This window comes from Corythoichthys intestinalis, chromosome 15 (genome assembly GCF_030265065.1).
Source record: "Corythoichthys intestinalis isolate RoL2023-P3 chromosome 15, ASM3026506v1, whole genome shotgun sequence".
NCBI lineage: Eukaryota > Metazoa > Chordata > Actinopteri > Syngnathiformes > Syngnathidae > Corythoichthys > Corythoichthys intestinalis.
The window spans coordinates 26,322,227-26,347,858 of record NC_080409.1 but is presented as its reverse complement, the minus strand read 5'-3'; the positions used below and the strand labels follow the sequence as shown (position 1 = coordinate 26,347,858).

At 38.8% G+C, this 25,632-nt stretch overlaps 1 protein-coding gene across 3 annotated transcripts in view; it reads left to right on the top strand.

Annotated features, from left to right (window-relative positions):
* Nucleotides 1–24,717, top strand: part of LOC130930835 (apoptosis-stimulating of p53 protein 1-like) — a 53,400-nt gene extending 28,683 nt beyond the window's left edge. For 2 of the 3 annotated variants that reach the window (XM_057859021.1, XM_057859023.1), the window contains 19 exons: nucleotides 5,216–5,272; nucleotides 7,191–7,311; nucleotides 8,602–8,681; nucleotides 8,764–8,922; nucleotides 8,999–9,139; nucleotides 9,210–9,405; nucleotides 9,733–9,861; nucleotides 15,217–15,287; nucleotides 15,623–15,833; nucleotides 16,021–16,248; nucleotides 16,353–16,565; nucleotides 17,357–17,507; nucleotides 17,601–17,638; nucleotides 17,729–18,078; nucleotides 21,866–22,003; nucleotides 22,184–22,317; nucleotides 22,994–23,160; nucleotides 23,284–23,483; nucleotides 24,569–24,717. In XM_057859021.1, coding sequence (XP_057715004.1) covers nucleotides 5,216–5,272; nucleotides 7,191–7,311; nucleotides 8,602–8,681; nucleotides 8,764–8,922; nucleotides 8,999–9,139; nucleotides 9,210–9,405; nucleotides 9,733–9,861; nucleotides 15,217–15,287; nucleotides 15,623–15,833; nucleotides 16,021–16,248; nucleotides 16,353–16,565; nucleotides 17,357–17,507; nucleotides 17,601–17,638; nucleotides 17,729–18,078; nucleotides 21,866–22,003; nucleotides 22,184–22,317; nucleotides 22,994–23,160; nucleotides 23,284–23,483; nucleotides 24,569–24,610 — 2,826 coding nt within the window. In that variant the 3' untranslated portion in view covers nucleotides 24,611–24,717. The remainder of the gene's footprint in view (nucleotides 1–5,215; nucleotides 5,273–7,190; nucleotides 7,312–8,601; nucleotides 8,682–8,763; nucleotides 8,923–8,998; nucleotides 9,140–9,209; nucleotides 9,406–9,732; nucleotides 9,862–15,216; nucleotides 15,288–15,622; nucleotides 15,834–16,020; nucleotides 16,249–16,352; nucleotides 16,566–17,356; nucleotides 17,508–17,600; nucleotides 17,639–17,728; nucleotides 18,079–21,865; nucleotides 22,004–22,183; nucleotides 22,318–22,993; nucleotides 23,161–23,283; nucleotides 23,484–24,568) is intronic. The other variant, XM_057859022.1, reaches the window with a different exon arrangement.
* Nucleotides 24,718–25,632: the final 915 nt, after the last annotated feature.

The window sequence follows — 25,632 nt, the reverse complement described above, 5'->3', positions numbered from 1 at the left end:
CGTTATTATAAATTGAAATAATTTTATATTAAAACTAGGGCTGTCAAAATTATCGCGTTAACGGGCGGAAAATAATTTTTTAAATTAATCACGTTAAAATATTTGACGCATTTAACGTACATGTCCCGCTCAAACAGATTAAAATGACAGCACAGTGTAATGTCCACTTGTTACTTGTGTTTTTGGGTGTTTTGTCACCCTCTTCTGGCGCTTGGGTGCGACTGATTTTATGGGTTTTAGCATAATGAGCATTGTGTAATTATTGACATCAACAATGGTGAGCTACTAGTTTATTATTTGATTGAAAATTTTACAAATTTACAAAAACATTAATAGGGGTTTTAATATAAAATTTCTAAAACTTGTATTAACGTTTATCTTTTAAGAACTACAAGTCTTTCTATCCATGGATCGCTTTAACAGAATGTTAATAATGTTAATGCCATCTTGTTGATTTATTTTTATAATAAACAAATACAGTACTTATGTACCGTATGTTCAATGTATATATCCGTCTTGTGTCTTATCTTTCCATTCCAACAACAATTTACAGAAAAATATGGCATATTTTATAGATGGTTTAAATTGCGATTAATTACGATTAATTTATTTTTAAGCTGTAATTAACTCGATTAAAATTTTTAATCATTTGACAGCCCTAATTAAAAACCCCTCTTGATGTTTACATTTTTATACAACTTGTAAAATTAGTTAACTAGTAGGTCGCCATTGTTGTTGACGTCGCAGGGCGGTGACTTCACTGGGTTACGTTGCCGGGCTTCCAGAGTGTCAGGTAAACCGGGCAGGCAGCTGGTGTGTGGACCCAAATGCAGGGAAAGTGAGGCGAGGCAGATAGATGGTGCAAAAATGATTTCATTCAAGCCAATAAAAACAAAGTACAAAACAAAGGCTGTGGTGATCCAAAAACTCTTAACAAACAAAAGTCAGGCTAACTAATAAACTTACTTTCCAAGCAGGACAAGGAACACGAGGAACTGGGGAAAAATGGTGACATGAACGTGGAGATTGACATTGACATAGACTCTGACATTGACAATGACACAACAAGGAGTGAAAAGAAACTGGGTGCTTATATACACACATGCAGACAAGGGGTAACGAGACAATGAAGAACAGCTGGGTAATACAGGAGGACTCAGTAGGAGCAGGTACAACAGGTGAAATCAATGGGTAATCACAGGGACAAGTCACACTAGGAAAATGCCAACACAAAACCTAACACAGAGGATGAACATGTCATCTGTTCAGCTCCTTGAATTTGAACCCGAGTGGAACATTAATGAGCATAACAGTACTGTCCATATTTCACAAAATGAGCAGCAAAAGCAAAATGAACGGGAAAGACGGGATGAGACGAGACGGACAAAGCCTGTGTAAATACTAAAGATGCCTTAAGAAAACTTAAAAGTTTAAATAAGGGTGGTTTAAATACGCTACATGACTATGTGGTCAACAGATCAACAATCTGCTTTAAAGCTACCACAAGAAAACACAGTGCATAAAATTATGAGAGGGAAACAGATGCAAAAAGTATTTTGAGGCAATGAAAAGGTATAAAAGATTCCTTAAAAAAAACAAAAAGTAAGTACTCGTCGCTTTTATCCGATGTGCATGTGTTGGACGTCTTGCCAGGTAGGAAGGAATTGCAGAACACCGGTAGTGTGTTTGTCTAGTGACAGTAACAAACTAAGTCATCACCCCGAGTGTCCATTGTGCGCATAGAACATGGCGGCCTCCGTAGGTCAAAACATGTTCTAAAATATTATAGATTTTTAAATCAATGGCAATAAATTATGTGTTTTCAATAACGTCCGAGGTTCCCTTTAGGAATTGAATCTGACCCTATATGGTCAAGTATACAGGTTTGGGTTTTGCCAATTTTTTTTCAGACGTGATGTGGATGTTTATTTTGGTTCAAGCGTGTGTGTGTGTGTCTGTATGTATGTATGTATTTATTAACGTTTACTAGGCCAATTCAATGTTAATCACACAGCATTCCGAGCAATGAAAAGTTCAGTATATTTTGTCAGACTGCAAAACAGCCACTTTGCCAGCTGAGTAGGCTCAGCAGCACAACCTACTTACGAGGATAAATAAAGGACTGATGCTAAATGTTTCCATCTACAGTAGAGTTTAGTTTGCCTCTTTTCGTATATACAATCTTTTTGCTTTCCAGATGACCATTACATGACATGTATTGATGAATTTCAAGAAATTAACACAAAACAAGGTTGCTACAACTAATTCCATTCCTACATGTCTATTTACAGCACCAAAACAAGTTACCATTACATAAAGTATTTTTAGCTTTCATGCATGAATGTGTTTCCAGTGAGTGATGGGGGCGCTTGTCAACATTCCAGTGCCCTCTTTTTCTGGACACGTTTAAGCACGCGCACGCACACGTGCTCACACACACCAACACACACATACACACGCCCAGCAGCTTATGTCTGAACACAGGCAGTGCACTACATGATCCATGGAGGTGTGAAGTGTCTCTGTCATTGTCAGCGTTCTCAGTCATTGTCACCTCTTCTATCTTTCTGTGTTCTGTTAAAAAACACAGCAGGCATATTGCCAATGAAGTTGTAAATGGAGACAGATAGTATACAATTTAAAATAACGTACAATATTGTAATATAATTACCTGATCGTGGCTCGGCTTTACTTTATGTTGGCTGCTCTCTTTATTTTGGTCTTTTTTTTTTTTTTTGCTTTAGTTTGCGCTTTGAGTTGTCTCTTCATTTTGGTGTAGGGCTTTGTTTGTCCTAATGATACTAGTAGGTAAATTGTTTGAGTCACCAAGGGCAAACAGTTCTCATGCGGGGGGGCATTGCAAAGCATGGCTCTGTAGTAGATCTTCACATTAAGTGGAATAATTATTGATATTATAATATTGTCAAGTGCAATATGTGTATCACAAAGACTTTTGGCATTTAATCGAGTTCAACGCAACTTGAATCAAACTGAATTTCCATGTGCCCCCCCTTAGACACTGTTCTCATATTGGCTAAAGTCATTAGGGGATTGTTACTTAAATATGCCAACAAATGAATATAATAATCGAATAGTCATGTTTTTTTTTTTTTTAATTATTGTTTCTCTTAGCAGGTTTAAACGTAAGCGCCTCATTATAGTTCAGCCTCCAGTGCAGTCAGTTAGATCAGCAAATTTTGACATATTAAAAAAACACTACTTCACAAAATAATAAAAACATGATTCCTTTAGATAACATCATATTTGACACCCATATTGGACATCATTTTCTATATTATGCAACTTGCCCCCGGCGTGGGTTAAATTGTGCCATTGGAGTAAATACACTTGGGTAAATTGTGCCATAGATAATTTTAATCTCAGAAATGTTAGAAATCTCAAAACCTAGTTACTTATTCAATATTTCTGGATAACAGGCACTACTCCATCCCCTGGCACAACACTCTACTTTCCCCTACCCAGCTGTTCCAATACTTAGGTAAAGCATTTTGGGTGCTCTGTTCTCGCCACGGTCTATAAACATATACCTCCTCCCGCCTAGTTCCTCTGTCAATATTCTCAAGAGAATTCCTGGTGGGAGGAGCTAGCATGTAAACGGAGGAGCAAGTTCGTTTGAAGTGGCAATTAAGGACGTTGGATTAACCCAGTCCTTCTCAAATAGTGGGGCGGGCCACCCCCAGGGGGGCACAAAGCGAGGCCAGGGGGGGCTCATGTGACCTCGGGGAACATACATATTTGCCGTACTAGAATAAGGTGAAATTGCACATCCACTGAGTGGATGGCAGTGGCGCTCTTATTTTCAGAGTGTGCGCAGTATTTTTTAATCAAACAAGAGCACACAGCAAATAGCAGGATCTAATCTGAAGAGCTAAGACGAGGAAATATGACAAAAGCGTGGGTGGCGTTTGGGTTCACTTTTAATACAGTGGGAGATGAGGTAAGATCAATATGTTTACTGTGTTTAAAAATGTTGGCAGTGGACAGCTGAAGCCAAATCAATTAAGATATTAGACCCCAATCGTATTAATATATCGCTTAATTTTTTTCAGCGAAAACCTGCCGAATATTGCTCACAATCGTCCCGCTTTGTGTTTAATCAGTAAACCAGCAAGCACTGTTAGCATCATATAAGGTGTCATACCAAGCCGCTCAGTGCAAAATAAGCCTACACCAGGGGTCCCCAAACTTTTTCCTGTGAGGGCCACATAACTTTTCCCTTCTCTGATGAGGGGCTGGGGTCAGTTTGTAACAGAAAAGGTTTGACAATTGCAGGAGTGCCTAAATGTTAAAATGTATTGTTTTTCAGAAACCACAATCAAATAACTCTTTCTGGATTCTTCACGGAACAAAAGTAATTAAATAAAAATAATCATAACATAACATAATATAATAACACTATTAATTAAATAGATAATAACCAAATAACCCTCTATGGGTTCTTCACAGAAAAAAGCCAGCAAATTAAAAAAAAAAAAATTTTAAATTCTTTTTTTGTTCAGGGTCCGGACCAAATGTGGAGGCACGCCGTATCCGGCCCGCGGGCCGTAGTTTAGGGACCCCTGCCCTACACCATAGCAAAGCAGCTGATACCGCCTGCAGCCAAAATTGAAATTGCCTCTGTTCAATGACACTTCGTTTTTGTTCTATTATATTTTTGCTTTAGCGGTCAAATTATTTGGCACATTGTACTCTAGAGTTATTGTTGCTAATCAATGTGACTTAATTATTATGTATCAATTTTATTGAATTTGATTTTTCAGTATAAATATGGTCAAAAAATATACCTTGAGTGTTTAGTTTGGATGTGAATTTTTGTTTTAAGTCAGGCAAACATGCGCGTTGTCTTTTCTGTTACAAACAAAAATGTTAAAGTATAATTTTATTGTACGTTTATCTATATTACTATTTTTATGTGAACAAGCACAATGCAAAGGTGTACTTATAATGTTTTTTATTTTTTTTATTTTTTACTTTTAATAATTTTGTAGACAATATATAACCTATTTACATTGGCGGCAGAGAGGTTGTTTTTTTTTGGGGGGGGGGGGGGGGGGGGGTAACAGAAAGTAAATGAGAAGCACTGGATTAACCAAATATGTGAATTCACATTGAAGTGGGACTATTTCAGGGAGCAAATTAATTGCACTTTTTAAATAAAATTCCTACTGTATATTCTCCTTCTCTGTTTCAATAGGAGCAAAGGCTAAGATATCTTCAAAGTGGGGGCAGACCCAACAATGGGCAAACACAGGTGAGAGCTGGATGGCAATTTTGCATGCCAAAGTAAAATGTGATAGCTATTGAACAATTGTGGAGTACAATTACAAGAAAAAGTGTTAAGATATATAACCGGTTGTTTGGTATCAATTTAAATGAGGAAAATTAATTCGTAGCTGTAGATATTTTTCTTTTAGATCAGGGGTGTCCAAACTTTTTGCAAAGGGGGCCAGATTTGGTGCGGTAAAAATATGGGGGGCCGATCCTGGCTGACGTCCTTTACGTAGAACAATTAAAGCAAATTTTAGCAAGCCATTCTGTGTGTCACATTTGCTTTATTAATGTTTTTAATTAATATTTTCAACAATCTCGCAACTAGCCTATGTGGCGTTCTCTTTTGACTCTTGGGCTCTTGCGAAATACTGCTGCTGTGAAATTTCACTAGCTTCAAGTTGCTTCAATTTCTTCAATTTCTCGCTGCATATCTTCCCTGTAATCTTGTCTAGGGCTGCAGCTATCGAATATTTTAGTAGTCGATTAATCGATGGTCTACTTAGTTCGAATAATCGAGTAATCGGATAAGGAACATGAAAAATTAAAATACCTGAGCTGAGCCTCAAACGGTGTATATATATATATATATGTATATATATATATATATATATATATATATACGTACATATATTTTTTTTTTTTTTTTTTTTTTTTTATGAGGATCAATGTACAACAAAAGAACAACTGGCTAACTTACATAGAAAAAGTCCGCTAGCTTAAATGCTAATGTTTTTTTTTGTTTTTTTTAAAATGCTCTTAACAAATGGCTCAGACACAAATTCCTACAAAAAAAAAAAAAAAAAACGGCTAAATATACCTATGAACTAAATTAAGAATGCATTAAAAATCATTAGCTTAAAAAAAAAACTTAGCTTACGTTGGTCTTAACAGGGAGCAGTTGGATTCAGCCATGTGAAAAGAGGCAGACCAGAGGGCAGTGTATCCACCCTCATCAATAAAACTAATTGCTAACACTTTAAAAATGAACCATTAAAACGGCACTTTAATTAAACGAATACTCGAAGCAACAAAATTTAATTAGAATATTTTTTTGTAATCGAATACTCGAGTTAATCGATTAATCATTGCAGCACTAATCTTATCGTACATGTCTTGTCTTGTTCGGTAATATCGCCTCACATTGAACTCTTTAAAAACAGTGACTGTCTCTGCAAATGAGGCAGACACAGTTGTTGCGTATTTCAGTGAAGAAATAGTCAAATTTCCACCTATCCTTGAAGCGTCGGCCGTCGCAGTCAACTTTCTTTTTTTTTTGTTGTCGCCATTTTAGAAAATTGGAAGGGTCACACGGGGTAATGTTGCTTAGAGTGCTGTTGCCTCTTAGTGGGTAAATGAGGAGCAGCATTTAGTGTGTAAGCTACTTCATATGCTGGTAGCAGTACTGCTGACCGACTTATTAAGTCTGTGTGCGGGCCAGACGTTATTGATTAATTGACAGAGGCTGGGGGCCGGATGAAATTTGACCACGGGCCGCATTTGGCCCCCGGGCCGGACTTTGGACATGTCTGTTTTAGATGAATTGTCGATTAACTGGATATCAAATAGTGTGCTGATTAGTCAAACAATCATCGTATCAGTCTTAATTGGGAGACATACTAGCCCATCGAAGGAAAACAGAACTATGCGACAAAGATGAGTTTGCCAAACAAAGCAATTTTGATGTTACTGACTATTTAGTTGCTCCAACATTTGAGTCATTTTATGAAAACCATTCTTTTTCACAAATCAGAATATTAAAAGTGATTTTGATAGATTTCTATTTTATTGTACTCAATCAATCGATCTGTCAATTCAAATCAATTCTTTGTTAAACCTCTACAAAGTACATGATTAAATTCTTATTTCTACAATACGTCTCCCCCCCCCTCTGTTCTCAGTCTGAAGCTGAGAAACTGCAGCGGCTGAAGGAGAGAGTAGAAACTCAGGAGGCAAAGCTGAAGAAGATTCGAGCTATGAGAGGACAAGTGGACTACAGTAAACTAATCAATGGGAACCTCTGTACGTCTGAACACACAGTACTGTATACTAGTGTTGCACCGATATCGATACTATTATACAGCACTAAAATGATGTAACCGGTATTTATGTAATTCGGAGGACCAGAGTACTGAGAAATAACGTGGTGTTGCTGCTCAATAAGTACTTTTTGAGATCTAGTTTCGCCCCACCCAAGATGGCCGCCAGCTACGCATGCCTCTGTAAAAAATGGAGCGTTTTTCGCCCTTACCAAGATGATGAATAGATTTCCAATTGTGTGGCATCCAATCATCCATTCTGCTGTGAATTTGAATGAGTTTATCACTATTAGACGTCCAATCAATTTGAAGCGGGAGAGTGGCAGCGATTAAACATTCATTTATGTTCGTTCATTCACTGCCAATCAAATAGATTGGACAGCTAGAGCTGTCAATTGCAGCCAATGAGGTAAAAAATGATGACGTGATTTACGCTGAAAGTGAACATTTTAACACTAGAACTACCAGGGGTGGATCAGTTGATACAAATCCCCTTTGTATCCAGAGAAGGATCATCTAACCCTAATCAGCATATCTTTTGTGTGCATTGATGTCCTCATTAGTCATTCCCATTCACACTCGCAAAACCACAAGGTTGGATTGCTCCAATTAGCATCTTGAGTGTTTGCAGGCAAGGGCTGCCTTGGCTTTGTCGGACAGTGGATCGCTCAGGCAGGCAATCGGGCAGACAACCTTTTCACATATTCCAAAAGCTGCAGTTTGCCTACAGTAGAAGGGACGGTGTAATAAAAAACTAAACATTTTTTATGTGGTGACTTATGACACTCAGCCCTAGGTGTTGGAGCTGTTGCCGAAGCAATTTTTCCTTCTGCACATTTCACGCCCACATGAGAATGAACCAAATTCTTTGCAAGACCCACCAAGAAATCCACCAGTCTTTCTTGCCTTCCAGTGCATGCCTGATACAACACATATGCATTCAGTGCTGCCATGTCAATCATGTTGTAGAACACAACTCTGTCTTCCTCCGTGTTTGAGAAAGCCAAGGGAGCCCTGGATTTGCAAATATTCAAGATGCTAATTGCAGCTATCCAGAGTGAAACCCCCCCTTTACACCTTGGCAGCAACTCCACAGGAGAGTGTAGATGGGTTGGCTGCTTTATTGCTTGTTTGAGTGGTCTATTGTTTGACAAAGCCATGTAGTCAGTTTGGTATCGGGGTCATTTGACGCCTTTCTGGTATTTCTTTATAGCCAAAACAACCCGGGACTTCCAGTGTTAACAAATCATTGATGATGTTTTTCCCGTTCCAGCGGCAGAGATTGAACATGTTAGCAGCCTTTTTCAGGAGAAGCAAGCTGAGCTGCAGTCTGCCGTTACCCGAGTCGACCAGGTATCTCAGGGGGATTAAGGAGTCAAGTTCGTCCTGTCACTATAGGAATTATTTGTAATGTATTTTTAAACTGCTTCACCAGTTGACCCAACAGCTGGAGGATCTGAGGAAAGGACGCCTTCAGCTGCATTCTATTGCTTCCCAGCAGGGGGTACCCAACAGACCCCCCACTGGATTGAAAGGATCCGCACTTTCTGGCCCTGCTGCCTTAGAACTAAGGAAACTCTACCAAGAGCTGCAGGTAATTAGAAATTATCCTTTTTCAAAGTTTTAGTTCTTGAGAAAAATAGATTTTCTAAAAATTGTTGTCGTATCAGGCTCGCAATCGTCACAACCTAGAGCAGAGTAGCAAGTTAGCACACAACAAAGAACTGCTGAACAAGAGGAATGCTCAGGTGACAGTGATGGATCAGCGTATCGGAGACCTAAGGGAGAGACTGCACAAGAAGAGAGCAGAAGTACCTTTACGTTGTGCTTTCAAGATGACTATTTGTTTACCTGCTTCATATTTTACTTTCTATCTTGTAGTTGAACCGCATTAATGGAGAAGGCCCACCTTCTCCGCAAAGCTCTTCTCGTCCAAGTGGTGGAGTCTCAGGCCGAGTGGCTGCTGTCTGCCCTTACATCCAGGCTCCACTCGAAGGGGTACAAGAAGCAGGGTACAACCTGTCATCTGATACACCACCCAAGCCCTCACAGCTCAGTCACATCCGTTCCCAATCAGGTTGGTATTAATTTTTTCATTTTTTACAGCACTGAAGATTTCTTCCTACGATAGCTTGCAATCCTCTAACTTGCTGCTTTTCTGTCTCTTTCCTTCTTCCACTTCCTTTTGTCTTTTGTTGTCATCAATCTTGGCGTTACTCTTCATTGTTGCCGTTTGTTTGATCACCCAATGTGATTGTTTGTCACTGTTGCTGGAATTTGACATCATTTCCCCAAATTTGCCTGCAACTGTTGCCGTTGGTCCTGTTGCCATTATTTGTTCTGACGGGTGCCCTGTTGATTGTGCTTTGTGGTTGTTCTTGTGGCTTTTGGTGTGGTCATACAGACGAGGACAAGATTGGCATCAGAAAGCCTCCCAAGCAGTGGAAAGTGTCAGATTTAGACATCATCCTTTCAGAGCCAAATGACTTAGGCGAGCGCCCTCTTTCTCCTCAAGAGGACAAGAGTAACAACAGTGAGTCTTGCAAGAAGCAGCTCAGAGCTCCTCACTTCTTCATTTCGGTCACGGTCTGTTGGCATGAATTCCAAAATATATGAACAAGGCCATATTTACAGTATATGATATGTATGTTTAGTGGGGGTGGCATATGGTTGATTTGTTCCCATGACGCCTCACAGTTCTGAGATCAAGGATTAAATCATGTACTCCAGCCATCCTATTGTAATCTTAAATGCCAAAGCAAATGCCACGGAGCTATTTATGGTCTTGGCTTACTTCAAGTAGAAACTAAAGAGTTGTAAATCACATAGACAAACTACAAGAACAGAGGCACTCAGTGAATCAGGGGGAGCACCAATAATTTTACTGCATAAGCATATATCTTAATGCAGAATAATAATGAACAGTGCTTTTTCATTTACATTAGTAGTTTATACCTCTAACTAGTTCTGTACAATCTGATGATATAATATAACAGAAACTCGACATTTTACATGTCTATCTTTATTATCGCCATAAATAGACCTGTTCCTGCAATGCCCATTTTAGGCAGAAGATGGTGCCCGATTTTCGCTGTCTTGCTACATTTTGGGATTGCATATGTCATAGTACAGTAGTACCACCAAATGGCATTAAGATTTCATTATCGCCATTCAAAATATAGCCCATTGGCTTCCCCGTCAACCCTACATGAGTAATACATGCAAGACAATTGAAATTAGCAACACAAATAATCCACACCGAACAGAGACAAAACAGTTGATTCCAATATCAACGTTAATCCGTATTGGTAATCTTACTTTAAAAAAGGTAATTAATTACAGTTACAAATTACTTCTCCCAAAAGTAATTGAGTTAGTAACTCAGTTACCTGAATGTAAGAGTAACTAGTTATTTGGCAAAGTAACTGGTGTCACTTTTCATGTGTTGTTTTGTTTTTTTTTCATTAAAAAAACAACAACAACAAAGCCAGTTCACACTGTTTGAAGTTCGAAGGGTTTTTGGCACAATTGGCCCTAGCCCAATTCTTTTCCCTAAACTTAACTAGACACAGGGGTATTGCGGATATTGGGATAACTAGATAGTAACCTTTGCTATGTTCAGAAGCCATATAATGTTGTGAATCAACCGTTAAAGTTGTAAATGTTGCTCCCGTTATTGCATCAGTTCCCTTCTGTCAACCTAAGGCACGTGAAAGTTTTAAAATTGTTTCATCATTTAAAGATAGATTCAAGTCAAGATTTTGCCGATTTAGGAGTATTTTAGATAAAAAATACTTAGGTTCACTAGGAAGGTTCTCTACAACAGAGCCTTCCTGAGAAGTTTACTGCTTTAAGTTGGCGGCTGTTTACTAACGCCAGCGAGTCTATCATTTCGCAACTAGTTCTCTATACATGTGATATCTATCGTAGCATCATGTGGGTGTAGTTTGTAGGCTATCGGCTACAGTCAAATATTATTGGAGCCACCTAGCGTTGCGTTTGCAACGGCGTACCCTCCTTCCCATTCCCTCTCTGCCCTCTCGTCTCCGTGAGTCCGTGTCCCTCTCATTTTTCTCGCGTCATTCAACCAACGTAGTAACGCATAGTAACGCACGCCTTTACATCCTCAGTAACGGTAATGGCATTGCAAAGATGAGAAAAGTAATTGATTAGATTACTCACTACTGAAAAAAAAATAGCGCTGTTAGTAACGCCATTCTCTCTAACGCCGTTATTAACAACACTGTACTTAATGTATAATAATAATAATAATAATATGATCACTTAATATATAGGAGTCTTGAAAGTCAAAACTACTAGTCACAAATATTAATTGATATACTGTATATTTTTGCATTTTTGAGCAAAAATATGTATGTTACTGTGCTGCTTCTGTTTACACTGGGTAATTGTTGTTTGCAGCACTAATTGATACATTTAACATTTGTGGCAGTTTGTCAATTCCACAACAAAGTGAGTGTTTGAAAAGCTGTTATAATTGTTGAATAACAGTTCACAAAATAATGTTAAAAATTGTTATATTGTGGCATATTGTGATATAAAATGCCCAATATCGTAAAAAAAAAAAAAAAAAAAATCTATATCACACAACACTACCTACAACTGTAAATCCTTAAGTAAAGCCGTTCTCTTGAGGCAATACTTGCAAAGAAAAAGGTTCAAACCATAGCTTCTCTCTGGAGGCCTGGTTTATATCAGAAGGGAATGTTTGATAATGTTTCTAAAAATAAACAGTCTTTTTAACAATAGCAATAAGAGAGTCATGCCAAGTCAATGTTTACTCAGTATTTCCGAACATCAGGAAGCTCTGCTGTACAGTAGATCTTGCTCTAGTATCACATACCTTTAACTTTAACTCATTGGCTGCCATTGACATTGCTAGACATCCAATCCATTTAAAGTGGGAGGTTTGGTAGCAAATGAACAAATGTTAATTTGCGCCCAGCCTCCCAGTTCAAATGGATTGGATGTTTACTAGTGATGAACTCATTTACATTCACAAAACAATAATAATGCGATCCAAAAATAAATAAATAAATAAATAAATAGAAGTGTCAGCATGTAGTCTTCTGCAGTAGGGCATCATGTAATGGCCAGTACTGTGGAGTGATTCACAATAATCTGGACTCCAAGGCAGATAGCCAAGTTTCCGCCCTGCTCAGAGCTGACTGTTTGCCTCCTGTTGTCACTGTTTTCATCCAAAGGTCAGCAGGATAGTGCAGTGGCGCTCAACATTTTGTGCATCTGATCTTTACTGACCAAAGGACTTAGTAGATAATAAGTATTAGTCTGTGTCAGTACTGTGCCATGGTTGTACTACAGAGAGCCATTCCAAATGCTGAGATAACACTGCTCAGATTAAACATTTGCCAGTGAAAGCTGAGTTTTTAATATGGTACTGTTTCATTGCCAGCTACATAATGCAGTAGTTTACATTTTTTATGGCAGCACATATACACTTTATAGACCAAGCATTAGTGACGGACAAGGCCACTTACCCCGAGTTCAACCTCTGTAACTAGAGTTTTACTGAACTGTGTCAGCCAGTTATATAACTCCACCACTCTAGAGAGAGGGGGAGTTCTAAATCATTTCATTGCATAGCAAGCTAGTGCAGTAGCACTGATTAAGAAATAATCATTCAATTTCTCATTTAAAAAAAGCCGTATGCAAACTCAACATATTTGGGGCCTGCTTTTTCTCGGGATTGGAATTGAGTGAAAAAGATTGGTTTTTAAGATGTATTTATTTAAATATACTGCATCTTTAATGTTTAGGTCTTAAAAGTAATTAAATAATAAAGATGCACAAGAAAATATTCAAAATAAACCCAAAAAAATTACGTTTTGTACTACGCAGCATCACAACACAGCAGAATCAGAAGTTATTTACCGCTTGTAGGAGAGTGATATTCTAGCTGTAGTGCGAAGTTAGTGGTAAAACAGCCTAATGTAAGAGTGGTAATTTCTTCTTGTAGCCTTGGCCATCTTCATGTAGCGCAACAATACGTCTATTAAGATCCTCAGAGAGTTCTTTGCCATGTGGTGCCAGATTGGAACTTTCAGTGACCAGTATGAGAGAGTGTGAGAGCTGCACTACAAATTTGAACACACCTGCTCCCTATGCACACCTGGACCTAGTAACATTAACGAGTCACATGACATTTTGGAAGGAAAATGACAAGCAGTACTCAATTTGGACATTTAGGGAAAAAGTTTCTAAGGGGTGTACTCACTTTTGTTGCCAGGGGTTTAGAGATTAATGGCTATATTTTGATTTATTTTGAGGGAAAAATAAATTAACTCTATTATATAAGCTGCACACAGAATACTTTTCATTTTGTCAAAGTGTAATTTTGTCAGTGTTGTCCCATGAAAAGATATAGCGATACTTAATATCTGCAGAAATGCAAGGGGTGTACTCACTTTTGTGATACACTGTATGTGCATTTTTTTGTTTTTGTTTAAAAAAATGTTATTATATTACGTTTAAGGACCACATAAAGCTTTCAAATTTAAAAATTTCTGTTCATTATTTCTGGGGTCAGGCATTATAACATGGATTATGTTCTGAACCTCCCCATCAGAGCAAATAAAATAAGCCTCTTTTCTTTCTCTTAAAGATCTGATCAATTTTCCGATGCAGCGCCTTTTTTTATCGCATTAATTCAACAAGTTTCTTCTTTTTTCTCTTATTTTTTTTTTTTGCTGTCCCAGAAACATGTGCATTTGAACCAATCAGAGTAACTATCCGTGCTGATCACATGTCATTACGTCAGCCGAATTGAACACACAACTAGAGTCCAGGAGCGTTGGTTCGCTGCGCACTTCGACGCGACTCGTCAGACTCCCACTGAGACGAGAGACGCTGGGCAGAAAGAACTCAAATAAATAAATAATAAATATTGTTGGAAACTGATTATGCCACACAAGCACTTTATCAGGCTTCCTGTTAACACTTGTGTACAGTATGTAAATCTGATGTTAGTACATCATTTTCTTCTTGGAGATGCTTGTGCTTGGTGCCTGGCAGGTTTTTTTTTTTTTGGAAGTTTGACAGTTGCCGTCATTTTTTCGGGATCAAAGCACTGTATTACGAATTTTATACCGGAATGGCGTTCAGGATCATTCCAGCCCACTTTCACCCCTGATTATATGTGACTAAAAAAATGGTGCACAGACCACAAAATTCTGCATGCCCCTGGGTATATAATCATTTTCTTCATCCTTTATATGACTGTTAATTGTTACATATTGTTATATACAGTACTTACAGATCATCATTGGCTCTTTAACTCATTCACTGCAATTGACAGTGATAGACATCAAATCCATTTGAACTGGGATGGCTTGATTTCAGATATCATATTTACTCCCATTGACGGTGATGGATGTCCAATGGAATTTGACCGGGCGGCTGGCAGTGATCGAATGATCCTTTCAACCCTCCCAGTCAAAATGTATTGGACATCTACCACTGTCAATGCCAGACAATGAGTTATGTACTGTATACTGAAGCTTGTGCTTGCTGTGACAAAACACCTGTTTGAGCTGTTGTGGAAAGTTCTTTGGTCATTGTGTGCTTCAACCAAATAAACTGTGAACCTTGACAACTGAATGTTGGACTTTAAAGGTGCTTGATGGGATATGTCCCAGACGTTCTAACACTCAATTTTCTAAAGTGTAGACGGTCTGGTTTGGCTACAGTTCTGGATGCCAGTGGTAGTTTCATGCAACATGGCCCTCTCATCATTTTTACACTAACCCAGGAGTTAACAATTCTTCAAATCCTGCTTCTCCTGAATTTTTGTAATAATGTGATATGAACATAAATTTGTGTAACTTGTTATCTTTTCTTGCATTTCCAGCTAGTGAAGCGTCATGGCCTACCATTGGCAAAAATGTGTCGAACTGGAGGACCAACAACAGTCCAGAACAGGTACACTTTATAGACATCGCATGGTTATTTTTATTACAAAGCATCAAATGTACAGATTGTATAGATTGCAATGGTGTATGCTCAACTCCAACAGGGCAAACATTAATGACAATAGACAATTTTTAAAACATTTTTTTTATGGATGTTCAAATATCTTGTCGATAACAGAGAGCAATACATGCCGTTTCATGATAGGATTCAATTTTTAATTTATTGGTTACAAAATAATACTAGGGTTTGAATGCTAAAACAATGTTTTTCTATTGCACAATGCAAGGTCCTCAGAGGCATAACGGGATGTGTTCTATCTCCTATTTCTTTTCAATCTTTATTAGAATCTTCCATCTGGTTATGGCACATACCCCAGCGCCACCCACCAAGCAGCAGGGAATCACTGCTCTACTAGCTCCCTTCCTCGATCTGCTCCTGGCACATTGGGCTGGCCCCGATCCAGTACTGCAAATTCCACCTCAACTTCTTCAGTCTCCTCTTCCTCTTTACAGCAAATTCAACAACGCATTGCTGTCCCTGCAAATTCAAACCAAGGTAATATCAGACACAGTGGCCAACCATAAAGCGCTACACTTGGGCCTTCACCGCCATAAAGTACATACTCATAGCAACAGCATAGAAAAGAGAGAATAAGACCGCAGCTATGTTGTGATGCAGTTTGCTGAATCTCATCATCAATGTCTTTACTCATGTTTTGGGTTTCTGTTGTCTCTTCTGATAGGCTCTAACAATCCCCCCCAGGCTTCACCTTTGCCACCTCAGAGTGAACGAACAGATCCGCCTCCAGCTGTAGCTGTACGTCCTTATGTCCCTGACCATCCATCCAGACCCCAGTCTCCTAGAAAGGGTCCTGCTACAATGAACAGCAGCTCCATCTACAGCATGTATCTCCAGCAGCCTCAGGCTAAAAATTATGGCTCACTAAGCAACAGGGGTACCGTTAAAGCAGGCAAGTAAACAGTCAATTTGAGTTGTTTTTTAACTGTGATTAAAGGGGGGGGGGGGGGGGAACAGCTTCTTCGGATCGTTTTACAACCCCCCCCCCCTTTACAGTCTATGGGAAACCCATCCTGCCCACGTCTTCCACATCTCCATCCCCTCTTCCATTTCTCCATGGAGGAGGAATAAAGACAGGAGAAGATGTTACAGAAAAGGAAGGAGTGAAAGGAGTTAGAGGAGTTGAGACAATGGAAGGGCAAATCATACCTCCTCCAAGCGTGGACAACATTCCTCGTCCGCTCAGTCCTACAAAGCTGACTCCAGTTGGTAGGTAGTACAGGATGAATCAATCATTTTCAAGCACCTGCAGTTCAAACTAGGTGGGGCTGGTCCGATCCTCTCTGGGTATCAGGTCCGATATGAGTTAGATTCACAGATGGGATCGACTCAACCTGTGAAAATTTCCTATCTATGAGCCCTATCTCAGGCCTCGTCATTTAAAGGAGCCATATGCAAGATTGATGGCCAAAAGTGGTGCTGCAACCAGGATCAAAATATTGAAGCACACACTAATGTTAGCAATGACCATGTAAACAAACAGCATATGTACTCTACAACCAAGGTCTAGTACGTACAAAACAACGAAATGCGTACGTGGTACAGTTTTCAAACCTAAAGTTTCAAATTGCACTGGGTTAAGTTTGCGCACGAACAATACAATACGATAATCATTTTTAGCAAGGCGGGTTATAGGAGTCGAGTCACGAGGTCCAGGTTAGTTTCTTTTGCCATGACAGGAGCGGAACAACCGTACTTTTCTCAACATATACGCTCACTGACAACGAAATATCTCATTGATAATGCATTGACAGTATCCACTAAGGCAATTTTATTCCTAATCCAGTTTGAATAAAATGAGTTTTTCCTATGAGTAGGGCACTCAGTGGCCATGAAAGAGCAAGATTGGGTGTGGACGTCCCAAATGTTGTTGAACTTGTACCATTTTTGGCTCTCGATTCCGACACCCGGCTTTGTGGTCAATGGCATTGTATGAGTTAATGACTACGTGGCATCAGCAACAACATTTGACATCATTATGTTATATCCATTTTCTTAAGCCCATTCTCAACTACGCTACCAAAATGATGCTGATCTGGAAGTCCTCCGCCGTCGTCTCAGCAATGCCCCGCGACCTCTGAAGAAGCGCAGCTCGATTACTGAACCCGAGGGACCACAGGGGCCAAACATTCAAAAACTATTATACCAGAGGTTTGTACTAAACTCTATTCTATTGTATAAGCCTAGTTTAAATTCTCCTTATTGAAAATTTGTAGATTGGTAAGTATTGGTTGTGCTCTACAGGTTTAACACCTTGGCTGGAGGCATGGAAGGAGTTTCTGGTAAGATCATAATGCCTAATTACGGTGATTCTAATCATAATAATACATTATGGTTCAGGAGTCAACATACAAGTCTTTATTTTATTTTAGGCAATCCTTTCTACCAGCCCGACTGCATCTTAAGCGATATAGACAATATCCATTCAGTTGAGGGTAATCAAGAATCAGGTGAAAAGCATACCAGCTTGGCAACAGAGGATGCAGAAGTTCAAAACTTGAACTTAGAATGCCACCGCTTGTCACCTGCTGCTGCCACTGAGATGCCCACTAAGGGTGACATGACCAAGAATGGGTGCCAATCACCACAAACCAATGTTCCCTCATCACCCGATAAGTTAGAAGATCTGAATAACAATCAAAGCGGTGGTAGTCCAGCCCACAGTGTGACAAGTCCGGCCTCCTCTTCACCATCACCACCTGCCCCACCTTCAAAGCCTAAGGTAAAGCATATCACTGGATACTCAACACAATTACATAATCTAATAATAATTTAGTTTTAATTTCACATGAATAAAGTCATAGTCATAATTTTTAATATAATGATTACTGTAGTGTTCAAAATTATTTAATAATGTTGTAGCAAGTCAGACATTTATTTTCTGTCTCGTTGATAAACAGATCAAATAAGGAACTTAAAGCGCTTACGACAGGATAAAAAAAAGTATTAAATAGCATTATTATGTGAATTAGAATCACATTTTGAGACAATGCGACTATAGAGCCTACCCACCAACGTCATAAAACCACGTGCTCGCTGTATGGTTCCGCCCACTTGTCCGTCATTTTGACTCCGTATTAGCATTGTTTTCAATTGATGGCGGAATTTAAAATGCATTTCATGGAAGACCCGGTGCTTTCTGATGCCGCAAACTCACTGGATCTGTTGCATAAAAGGCGTTATGAGGAAAAGCTTCGTTCTATACAGTCGCCAGATCCATATTTGATGCCCAAATCGATGTTTTTCGACCCACTGTCTTCGCCCTGTCTGCCTGACATCTGCTACGCTGATATTTACAATTATCTTGTCCACACAAAATCAGCCTATTCCCACGAAAATTTGAAAAACTTCAAGAGCTTGGAGGCTTATAAATACTTCGTTGCTGGTTGGGTGAAACAGGTCCTCGTTCGGCAGGAATCTATCTTGTGCTTGGAAAGGTGAGTTACGAAATTTTCAATTCAAAATCTTTTGTTATTGCTAACATCCACTGTCAAGTCTAATGTATTTCATGTCGTTTGTCAATGGAGTTAAGGCGTTTAATGTTTATATGGTTTAGCGATAGCACTCTCACGACATACATACGTGTATGTTGTCGGCGATTAGCCTAGCAATGATCTTAATTGTGGTTATTTGTCAGCCCCGTAGACGAGGCCAGTTTCTTTCACTTGGTACCAGCTAAATATTATTAAAAAAAATAACGATGGTGGAAGAAAGGGAAGTCACAAACATCTTGAATTTGAAACTATGTCGTACTACGTCGTATGTTGTCGGCGATTAGCCTCGCAATGATCTTAATTGTGGTTATTTGTCAGCTCCGTAGACGAGGCCAGTTTCTTTCACTTGGTACCAGCTAAATATTATTTAAAAAATAACGATGGTGGAAGAAAGGGAAGTCACAAACATCTTGAATTTGAAACTATGTCGTACTACGTTGTATGTTGTCGGCGATTAGCCTCGCAATGATCTTAATTATGGTTATTCGTCAGCTCCGTAGACGAGGCCAGTTTCTTTCACTTGGTACCAGCTAAATATTATTCAAAAAATAACGATGGTGGAAGAAAGGGAAGTCACAAACATCTTGAATTTGAAACTATGTCGTACTACGTCGTATGTTGTCGGCGATTAGCCTCGCAATGATCTTAATTGTGGTTATTTGTCAGCCCAAAACCCCCTAAGTATATCTTAAATGCATCTTACCGGATATAAAATGACTACTACATAGTCTGTGGTGATTTTTTGGTGCCCAGTTTTCACGTCGAATTGCAGCCGTCCATTTCGCTCTCCTCTTTGGATCCCTCGGAATACGGTAAAACTTCAAGTCTCTCCTTCCATCTTCTCTGTTAGTGCAACCAACAGCCACACACGCCTTCACCATTTTGATTATTAATGTTAAGGAGCAGAAAAACACGCCGTAAATAGGAGAAATGTATGTAGCCGTAACAGGTTAACACTATGTTTTGACGGATAAGTGGGCGGTACCATTCAGGAGAGCGGAGCTGTGACGTCACGTGGGTAGGGTCTATATCAAAGCGCAAATGATGAGAAATTAGTCTTTTAATCTGCCGTTTAGCCACGCCTACCATTATAGGGCTAGGGTATTTTTTCCCCAATTGCTTGATAATTGGTATGATCATGAGAAATAACAGTCTTATGCTAAATGGAATAAGAAATATTAAAAACGCATTTATTCAGTACGACATGGCAAAATTACTCCATGATGATCAAAACTATCCACTTCTTGCATGTCCCAAACTATATTTTATGCCACCGGAGTTAGTCCGGCTTTTATCATTTTCTTGCCCCGGCTTCGGAGAGCGTAAACAAACCAAGGCGTGACAGTTAGCCGACATGGTAACCCAAACCGAGTGATGTTTCAAAGTCTTATTCTCGACTTTCGAAGCGAAAAATCACACAAAACTACCCAGGACCATATCACACGGCGGCGGGGTTGTCGACTGTCTTCGCCGATCGGCAACCCGCCCAGCGGCGAGCAAGTTACAGCTCGCCGGACTCGTTCCCCTGCTGCTGGCAGGAGAGCTTGTTTGCCGTGGAAGCAGCTGGACAAACCGGCCGACGTCGAAGGAGCACCTAGCTGCCACATGATCAACACGAATATGGCGTAAAATAATGCTTTACTACAAGGCGAAGACGTAAACAGTGAGATAGCGGGGTGCAGTTGTTGTGCAGCTAATATGGCAGGATGTCTCTGAGGAGAACTTTTCTACATGTCCATCCATGATCAAACGTAAGTAAATAGGCCTTTGTTTAAAGAAGGTTTGTAGTGTTTACTTTGTAATCGCTGTATTCGCGGCCATTTTTTAACACAAAGTTGCAATTTCTGATGGGGTTGAAAATTTGACAGATCACCGGGCTCACGAAGAGGGCGATAAGCCGAGTATAGCGCTCTCCTGGCGGGCACGCGAAAGGACCAAGGGGGGCGTGCGACAAGCTGCCCCTCGTCGGCCGAGTGGCATTCTTGGTGGACAATCACCCACAAAATGCAGCCACCTCCATATTAAAACATGGGCCATGATCCCAGTATTTGACATATTACAAAATACGATGTTGACTCACTTCCTCATAAGTCCAATGGTCCCACAGTAGTAGGGCTTGTTTTGGCCAATATCTGCGGTGAATGAGAACCTTTTGAAACGCAAAAAGGCTCATACGCCTCTCCCTGTTGCAGCAACAATTTTCTGCAGCACATTTGGCTGGCGTGATGCGAAAAATAAACAAATTAATCCGCAAAATCAGCGGAATCCGCAGTCCATCTGCATGCTATAAAGCAATGCTGTATTGTGAGATGCTGACCCGAGTGACGTCACATTCACATTCTTCATCAAAACAAGAAGTTATTAATTTTCATGGCGTGGGATTCAAAAAATTGAAGAAATAAAATGATCGCTACCACACACATCCAAGCGGTCCATTTAATTCAGGAGCATAAAATACCGCATGAAATATAAAATAAACTTGCTTTTTGGTGTCATATGCAATTAATATAGACTAATACAATTCTCGATTGTTTCTGCAAGCCTTAAGTTTATCTGAGTATGAATAAAATAAAAACTCATACTACCACATGGTACTGGGAGTTTAATAGTTTTGAACACAACTGTATATATAGTATTTGCTTGAAAAAGAAACATTCTTGATTGAAAACTTGACACATGGTCAAACAAATGCCACAAAAGCTGTGATTTTAATTGTCTTTAACTCATTGGCTGCCACTCATAGTGGTAAACATCCAATCCATTTGAAGTGGAAGGGTGGCAGTGAATGAACAAGCATTTTACTAGTGATAAATTAATTTACATTGACAACAGAATGATGAAAAGAGGCACATGATTGGACATCTATCATCCATTAAATTAATCTAAGATTTTCACTTATTAATGATTTTTGTGGAACTTTTGATCATATTTCAATCTATTATTAGTATGGCAAATGTAATTAAAATTGTACTAATTTTCTGTGTTCCCTTTATGCTTGTCGTGGTTTCTGATCAGATTAAGCGAACCAACTTGAAGAAGCCTTCATCGGAGCGCACAGGCCATGGACTGAGAGTCAAATTTAACCCCCTAGCTTTGTTGCTTGATGCGTCATTAGAGGGAGAGTTTGATCTGGTACAGAGAATTATATACGAGGTAAAATATCATCTTATTTAAATAGGGAAAAGAGTACTACTGTCACAGCCAAAGTTTTGTTATGAACCCATATGATGCGTCTACATGCTAGACATTTCATTAATGCCAATAAATCGCATCCTACACAGTAGCTAAAAACTGGCATTTTTTGAATGTACCTAACACTTTTTTGATCATCAGGTGGAAAATCCCAGTATGCCGAATGATGAAGGTATTACTCCTCTTCACAATGCTGTCTGTGCTGGCCACCACCACATTGTGAAGTTTCTGCTGGACTTTGGGGTGAATGTCAATGCAGCAGACAGTGATGGATGGTCAGTAACTTTGGTCAGTCATTTTTCCAGGCTGAAGGCCTGTAAAGTCGGCACTCAGGTTGTTGTTGTTCTTGTGGACACCAACTTTGAAGTTCTACTTCATTGTCATTCGTTAGCCCATCATCTTCAAATGTGTTAGCTACTGTATGTCGCATGGGCCAGTATCTAATGATCTTTAGAGCCCTTTAAAAAAACATTTTTTTTAAAATTATGTACCAGGGCTAATAATTAATTGTGGACTTATTGTTACCAGTAGGTTAGGAGCTAGATTGACTGAATAGATAAACTCACAAATAGGTACCAATATAGTTTTCCTACTTGACATCAGTATCCTGTGCACTAACAATGCACTGTCATACACTAGTCTTTCCTGTCCTCCCGCTCCCAATTGTTAGCTAGTGTATCCCACTTATGGTAGTCTTGAAACTTCTCTTTGTTTGTGTCTACATTATTGAACTATGCTGCCATCTGGTGGTCAAATTACCCCTACCCGAAAGATTGTATTATTCATGATGTTCGATTGTTGAATTCTTTACACATTGAATTATTATAGTGCTGTTTTAAAAGTGTTGTATCACCCATCCCGAGTGCCTATATCACATTTTTTTTCATAGTAGTAGTAGTAGTAGTAGAATGTCATATTTTCCTCACATTTTCTTGGTTCCATTTTCATCAGGACACCTCTGCACTGTGCCGCTTCATGTAACAGTGTCCACCTTTGTAAGATGCTGGTAGAATCAGGAGCAGCCATTTTTGCCCAAACTATCAGTGATGTTGAAACAGCAGCAGACAAATGTGAAGAAATGGAGGAAGGCTACGCACAATGTTCTCAGTTCCTCTATGGTAGGTGCTTTTGGAGAATGGAAATGGAAGGTAGCTATTTAATCAGAAGATGTAGTCCAATCAATTAATATGTGAATTATACCTCTTGGATATCCTTTGTCTCATCAAGTGGATTTATGTTAGGTGTACAGGAGAAGCTGGGTGTGATGAACAAAGGCTTGGTCTACATGCTTTGGGACTACACGGCCCAGCAGTCTGACGAGCTTACCTTCAACGAGGGGGACGCGCTCACAATACTGCGACGGCGTGACGACACTGAGACAGAGTGGTGGTGGGCTCGACTCGGAGATCGTGAGGGATATGTTCCCAGGAACTTGCTGGGGGTACGACACTGTACAGTTCACTAACACATGAAATTGTCTTTTACTTGCTAATAACTTTCATTTAACATTTCTACTTATGGCTTTTCTATAATGTATTGTTGAAATTGGAGAAATCAAAATCTGTGTACTTTAAAAATTGATTGATTGAATAATCATATCATACTGTAATACATCAGAATGAATTGCACGGTCATCAAACTTGCTGGCAGGGTGTATCTTTGGCAGAGGAAAAAGACGTCTTTTAATTCTTTCATGTGGAAATTATATGATTTTGATTATTATTATGAGTGTTGCCCGCACATATTTTGTGATTGGCAATACAAAACAAAAAAATAATTATTTCAAATAATATGATTTAATCAATTTATGGATACATTTAAAAATGAAAAATTAAATTAATAAACACACATTTTAAAAATCCATGAGTAATAAAAAAAAAAATACTGTATATAATTATAAATAAAATAAAATTCATTTTAAAAATGAAAGTTAGAAATATATTGTAAAACAAATTGTAATAAATTGTAAAAAGAAAACTAAAGCCATACATGAAAATAAGTACATATCATTTTTGTTTTGTTTTATAAATCTCTTGTGACCTTACATAGCTTAACTTTTTGACTGCCATTGAAAGACGTCCAATCCAATTTAACTGGGAGTGGCTGGAAATGGAACTAATCAAATGATTGCTTCCAGCGCCTCCTAGTTGTAACTGATTGGACGTCTATTGCCGTCTATAAGCGTTTTTAATATAAATTTCCCTTTTTTACTAGCTACCACAACACATACTCTCTGACCTGGGCTGGCTGTGCACGATAAACTTTGGATGTGTTTACACTAAAAAGTTACCTAAAGTGAATTGGAAATATTAATCCCTTTTTTGGGGAATCCTTGATGCAGCCCTGACTCTCATTTAATTTTAGTTATTATTATTTCTATTTACTTAAATGCAGGCCATGCAGGCACAGAGAGATCAATCAAACTTCTAAACCATGGCCTTTTTTCAACTGTACATTAATTTGCAGTGTTTTTTATCAAACAAAGTATATGAGTATGGGCACAATTTACTTTCGATTTCTTTCCAGCTGTATCCAAGGATCAAACCCAGACAACGCTCACTAGCTTAAAGTCCAGATCTACAGCATTGTGCAAATTCATCAGGAGGCAAAGGAGTGAAGCAGAGTGTACTACAGATGGCAATTTGGAGTGGACCGGCATGCTCAATGAGAGAAGACTGAAGAAGAGCCATTTGAAATGTTGCATTCATACCCACATAATACAACCACCTAACTGTGGCAAATGCAATTGTTTTATCAACCGTTAGATTTCAAGAGTTCAGCTCGATGATTAGATCAGAAAATGACTCACATCAGTTTTACAACAATAATAGAGTACATTGGGTTGGGGGTTTAACCAAATGATATAAAAAATACTCAATGGTATTTCATAGTTAGTCACTATTTTGTCATTTTAAATTAACTTTATTTTTGTATGGATTTTATCAAGCTGGATCCTCTTATATTCTGGTGAGGTGCACAGTATATTATATGTAACCCTTTGAGATTAAATGTAAAGAGGCAGGTTGGTGTGACAGGTAAACTGTGCATGTGCCGGGTGAGAATGTGAAGGGAGGCAGAATGCAAATACAGTATTTGATTGGCTTCATTGAGACATGTTGGGATTCTGAGTTTTTTTATAAGCAATTTACGTTAATAAAAAAAAAAAGGCTCCTCTTTCAAGCATTCAGTGATGTTCACTGTGCTTTAGATAAAGATAATACTTCATGTTTACTCGCATTACCGCAGCTGAACCTTGGACTTTGCAAAGGCTGCTTAAGAAATGAAGAAGTGAAGGAAAATAAGAATGTGGTGGAGGTTTTTTTTGTAAGAGGGTAAAACCAAAGTTCTGTACCTATTGGTAGTGTGACGTTGGAGTAATTACATGGAATGTACTGTTGATTTTATTTTAAAGCAACAATTAAAAAAAATCTATGTACGTATTATCACCTGACTAATAACTTATTAGGAGGCATTACGCTTGTGTCTAGAATGTATTTCTCGTGTGCTATTTCCACAAATGTACAGTTAGGATTGGGGCATAATACTATACTGAGTATAACAATAAATACCTGAAAAAAGTGTTGGGTTTT